We start from the raw sequence: 6,000 nt of genomic DNA, 5'->3' as shown, positions 1-6,000 counted from the left end.
GGTTTTTAATGAGGCGGCTTGCTTGTCTAGTATAATGTTCAAAAAAAAAGGCGGCAAGATATACATACTTCTGTCTGAAATTAGAGGTTTTGTGCCACATGTATGGTATATTTACATAACAGATTCTTTGCCAAAATTTCTTTTTTTTTTACTGTGACTACGGCGGGCATAAGCCAGCCTGAACATATATTCAGTCAAGTTGCCTATGAAGCCTTTTAGCCTCTACAAGATGGGTCTAAATGGACCAGAGTACACAGGGGTTACAAGGATGGAGAATAAAAAGAAAAACACACACCCACAACACACAAGACCGAGGAGGAAAAGTGGCCACCCCACAAACCTATGGGGCGGTTGGCCGATGAGAACTCATCGCAACCCAAGTACAGCGATCACAAGGAAGAGCCCAGGGATACGCAAGAGGGGCACTACAGCTCTAGTCCTCGCCGGAGTAATCGAACGGCATTGGATCGCCGAGACTTAGCAACGACACTGCACCGTCGACGTAATCGAAGGGAAGCGCGCAACCGAGACCACCCTACGCACCGACACCATCTGCGTCGAGGGGGCTGCCGAAGGGTCGCGCGCGGCCGAGACGACGCCACGACGCCTGTGTGCCGCCAGCTAGAGTCGAAGGGCATCACCAAGCAGAGACACACCCATTGAGCACTCTCGCAAAGAGCACCCTCAACGCGCCACAGAGCTCCGACAAGGACCCGACACCGGAGCCTAGCAACCGGCAAGAAGAAGTCACCACCACCGCTGCCACGGCTCACCTCGCATCGGAGAGGAGACCGCACCCATGGACGCCATCTGCAGAACCATAGGGCACACCGGTACAGAAGGAAGCAACGTCCCCTGCAACTGATGGCAAGACAGAGGGGCTCAACACCCAGCCACGACGGCCCCCCCGGGTGGGAAGCGCGTCGTCACCATGGCCACCACTGCGAAACCATGGCACTCGCCAGCCCCAGCGGCAACCCCCTGCAGGCTGATGTCTGAGTAAAGAGGAGACGACTCTTGCAGCCACGCACCGACCACCACAGGCCGGCACACCGCAAGCAGGCACCCTGCCGCCCGACGCCACGCCGGCCAGCGAGAAGAACCGGCTCACGCCCCTGCCGCCGAGCTGCCGAACGTCGAGGCCTTGGAGGGGGGCGCCCTGCCACCGATGCAGGACACGACACCACTGCAAGATCCAAGATTTGGCCCAGCCGAACCCGCCCCAGGCCTGCAGGCCCGCAGCAGGCCCAGATCGAGCCCGAGCCGGCGCGCCGCCGGCAGAAACGCCCTCCGTCGACGCATCCCCCGCCGATGCGCCGCCCAGAGGCCACCAAGCTCGCCAAGGAGGCTCCGCCGAGCCTCACTGCGCCGCCGGGCAGAGGAGCGGAGGAGACCGACGCCACCAGATGCGACCGCCCCGCGAGGCCGCCCTAGCACGCGAAGAGGAGATCCCGCCGCCGCCGGCACCGCCCGAGCTTTGCCCGGCGGCTCCCGCCGGCGGCGGCAGGGGAGGGGAGGAGGGGGGTGGCTGTTGGACGGGCTAGGTTTCCGCCCCTTGCCAAAATTTCTGGCCAAGCGAAACTCACAAGATCATCTAGTGTTAGTTAGGACAGCAACCATAATTAAACGACCACGGATAAATCATAAACTCCCCATGTGGAAATTAATTCAGTCCTTATCCCAGTAAGACAAAAGAAGGAAACAGGGAAAGGCTCAAGTGTATCTGTTCCTTGAGTCAGCCTTTGGTATAAATGACGATGCCCTGATCCCATTGTCATCCATTGATTGGTTCCTCATTTTATTTCATCTTCTGCGAAAAATGTGTGCCTCATGTTTTAGCTCCTGATTTATTCCTCTGCCGTGCATTGCATGGTTGAGTGTCTTAATCATAAGAAACTCCAGCCACAAATTCTCTATAAGAAAATATGTGTGCCAAGACCAAGACCAAGACCAAGACCGAGACTTGGACCATAAATATATTGTGCTTTTCTGGGGAACCCAAGATCAGCTACTCTCTCCATTCCATTGCCATTCCGGTCTGCTGCTCCCTCCTTCGTGTGACCAATATGGCTGAGTTTGGGCATCTCGCCCGAGGAGTTGCAGCGATACTTTGCCTGTTGATTTTCCATGTAGCACCGTCCGAATTGGATTCCCTTGCTCAAGCGAGGATATCAGGTGGTACTGGAGTCTGCATCAGCAGGGAGCGGGATGCGCTTTTGTCCTTCAAGGCAGGCCTTCTGGATCCTGCTGGCCGTCTCTCGTCATGGCATGGCGAAGATTGCTGTCAGTGGGAGGGAGTCAGGTGCAGCAACAGAACAATCCATGTCGTCAGGCTCGACCTCCGCAATACGCATCACAACGACAATAACAGCCTGAGCCTGTCGAACGACGAGATGAGCCCCTCTTTGGCTTCTTTACAACAGTTGAGATACCTTGATCTGAGTTGGAACTACTTCAACTACACTAGCATACCTGTGTCCATCGGCTCTCTCAGAAACCTAAGGTACCTCAACCTCTCGTCATCACATTTTGGTGGGACAATACCTTCCCAACTCGGCAATCTCTCAAATTTAAAATATCTCGATGTTTCTGGGTTTTACGGTGATCTGCAAGCGGTGGATCTTGCATGGTTGTCACGTCTATCACTGTTGAGTTATCTTGACTTGAGCCAAGTGGAACTTCATGATGTGCGGGATTGGGTTCACATGGTTAACATGCTTTCTTCTCTCAAAGTACTCCGCTTAAGCTTTTGTAACCTAATTTCCAGTAGTGCAGTATCTGCTTCTTCAAAATCAAACCTCATACATCTCCAAGTCCTCGATCTATCAGGCAACTTATTTAGCACACCACTGGAATACAACTGGTTTTGGGTTCTCACAAGCCTTAAGGAACTTCACCTCTCTTCTTGCGAATGGCATGGATCTATTCCAGAAGAACTGGGAAACATGACGTCCCTTGAAGTCATAGATCTTAGTGAAAATTATATCATGGGTTTGATACCAAGTAACTTACAAAATTTGTGCAATTTGAAAGTTCTGCAGTTTGAATATAACAACATTCATGCGAGCATAGGGGAGTTCATGGATCGATTGCCAAGGTGCTCATGGAGTACAATACAAGTATTGTCAATGCGTAATGCAAATATGTTTGGAAAACTACCAATTTGGATTGGGAACATGACCAGTCTCATTGCTCTTGACGCTAATTATAACATGATAGCTGGTACTGTACCACTGGGAGTTGGAGCACTTGGTAACTTGACAGTGTTGGATCTCAGTTACAATAATCTCGATGGTGTGCTCATGAAGGAGCATTTTTCAGGCTTACTGAATTTAGAGTCTCTGGACTTGTCGTATAACTCCTTGAAAATGGATATTGAACCAAATTGGGTTCCTCCATTTAGACTAAAGGACATAAACTTCCAGTCATGCCCAGTTGGCCCCCGTTTTCCAGATTGGCTTAGATGGCAAAGCGACATTGATTTTCTTCTTCTCGGTAATACAAATTTGGATGATGTTATTCCTGATTGGTTCTGGGTGACATTTTCTCGAACGTCAGTCTTAGATGCATCAGGAAACATGTTGCGTGGTACATTACCGACAAATCTACAGCACATGTCTGCCTATCGTATATATCTGGGATCCAATAATCTTACAGGTCTAGTTCCACGGCTCCCAATAAATATATCAAGGTTGAATCTGTCTTCGAACTCTTTCTCAGGGTCATTGCCCTCAGATCTGAAAGCTCCACTACTTCAGGAGTTGTTAATCGCAGATAATCAAATTACGGGCACCATTCCATCAACTATTTGCCAATTGACTGGTCTGAGACGGTTGGACCTATCGGGAAATAGTTTAACAGGAGATGTTATGCAGTGCTGGAAGGAGTCAGATAACAATTCTTCAGTATTCAGCTTAAATTCTGCAGATCACTTTGGTTCTAGCCTGTATAGTCTAGCCTTGAGCTACAATGATCTATCAGGTGAATTCCCTAAATTTCTTCAGGGTGCATCACAATTAAAGTTCCTTGATCTTTCATACAATAGATTCTTTGGAACATTGCCAAAGTGGTTACCAGAAAAAATGCCACAATTGCAAATCTTGAGGGTGAGGTCAAATATGTTCAGTGGTCATATTCCTGACAATCTCACTAGCCTTGATGGTCTTCGTTATTTGGACATAGCCCATAACAATATATCAGGAACCATACCATTGTCGCTATCAAACTTGAAAGCAATGACACACATATTATATAGTAGTGCAGATGACTATGTTTTCGAGGAGAGCATACCAGTAATAACTAAAGGCCAAACACGTGAATATACCTTTAAAGTCTACCGCCTACTGGTGAATCTTGATCTATCATGTAATAGTTTAACAGGACAGATTCCAGAGGAGATAAGTTTTCTGATTATGCTCACCAATCTGAACTTATCAAGTAACCAGTTGATCGGCAAAATCCCAAATCAGATTGGTGACCTGAAGCAGTTGGAGTCCCTGGATTTATCCTACAACGAGCTTACCGGTGAAATCCCGTCGGGTTTGTCAGATCTGACCTCTCTGAGCTACTTGAACTTGTCATACAACAACTTGTCAGGCGCCATACCGTCCGGGCCGCAGTTGCAAACTCTTGACAGACAGATTGACATCTATATCGGCAACCTGGGTCTCTGTGGCTACCCTCTCTCGAAGAACTGCTCTACTAGTACTACTGGTGCAGGGCAAAGTGTTGGTCATGAAGATGCAGATCATGTTGTGCCTCTCTACCTTGGGATGTGCATAGGATTTGTGGTGGGTCTTTGGACTGTATTTTGCACAATGTTAACGAGGAGAGCCTGGGTGATTGCTTACTTCCAGATCATTGACAAGCTGTATGACAAGGTTTATGTACGGGTGGTTATAGCTTGGGCTCGCATGATGAAGAAAACATGCGATGGCGCAGCGTGAGGAGCCCACGGCATATGGTTGAATTGCTCAACCTTCCTATAATGTATTGTTGCTTTGTGATTTGGAGTAAGTGGTGCTATAGTGTGTGTACTGCTGCTTGTCTGTACTACTCCTGGTGTCCTCCATCACCATATATTGTATGGTTCGAATCAAGTGGAAATATTCCCATGTCAGTTTATAAGATGCCTTGTTCTGTAAACACCGATTTGTAGTTCTGATTATAAACAACGTAACCGCACACCGAACATACATGATTTGGATATCGGTGAACACAGACTATGTGCAACAATTTGAAAGAAAGGCAAAAGATTTGCCTTTATGTGCAACAATTTGCGATGACCCTTTGTATGTTGGCAGCTAACTGATTCATACAATACACTCCAATTCTCGGTGCTTAGTGGAATACATACCTCTCGATGTATAGGCATGCCCCTCACTTGCAAGGCTGCAAAAAACAAGTAATTACAACAGGTTTGTCATGTTCTCTGTTCAGTCCTAGCCCGCCGCTTTGTTCGTCTATATGTGTATGCTCGGACTAAACACAGTCCAATGTGCGTATTTGAACTGTATTTTGCACCATGTAACGAGGACAACCTGGATGATTGCTTACTTTCAAATGATCGACAAGCTGTATGATGAGGTTTATGTGCTAGTGGCTATAATTTGGGGTTGCCTGATGAAGAGAACCCACGGGTGGCTATAGAAAATGTTCCATCAGGTTTAAAAGATGTCATGTTCTGTAAGCATCCTATTCTAGTCTGATACATGAGATTGTGTTGGGTTCTATGTTCTGTTAGCAATTGTTCTTTCAGGCGTTATTTGCATATTTGGATTGCTATGTTCTTTATTCTAGCGCGACGCTGCCGCTCACAAGCCGGCAACTCTGGCGCATTGCTCCTAAGCAGATCCTGCTCTTCTCTGTCAACTGCACTCCTTAGACTCGCTCTTTTCTCTCAGCTGATCGTAAAAAAAAAAATCACTCGGGCTCTGTGCTACTGGTTCTGGCCAGTTCTTGTGCTAACTCGTCGGTTTAGTTCGGTGCGGCGGTTCGGGC

General features: G+C 48.0%; 1 protein-coding gene across 1 annotated transcript; it reads left to right on the top strand.

Moving 5' to 3' along the window:
• The first annotated feature begins 2,010 nt into the window (after nt 1-2,010).
• LOC127344016 (receptor-like protein EIX2) lies at nt 2,011-5,187 on the top strand. Its single transcript, XM_051370238.1, has one exon. The coding sequence runs from the start codon at nt 2,067-2,069 to the stop codon at nt 4,944-4,946; it is 2,880 nt and encodes a 959-aa protein (XP_051226198.1). The 5' UTR covers nt 2,011-2,066; the 3' UTR covers nt 4,947-5,187.
• The last annotated feature ends 813 nt before the right edge of the window (nt 5,188-6,000 follow it).

This window comes from Lolium perenne, chromosome 3, assembly GCF_019359855.2.
Source record: "Lolium perenne isolate Kyuss_39 chromosome 3, Kyuss_2.0, whole genome shotgun sequence".
Classification (NCBI taxonomy): domain Eukaryota; kingdom Viridiplantae; phylum Streptophyta; class Magnoliopsida; order Poales; family Poaceae; genus Lolium; species Lolium perenne.
The sequence above is the reverse complement of the archived record's forward strand: the minus strand, read 5'-3'. Positions and strand labels throughout refer to the sequence as shown.

Bases quoted from the DNA above. Each gene is read 5' to 3' on its own strand.
- LOC127344016 (XM_051370238.1), top strand. From the start codon at position 2,067: ATGGCTGAGTTTGGGCATCTCGCCCGAGGAGTTGCAGCGATACTTTGC.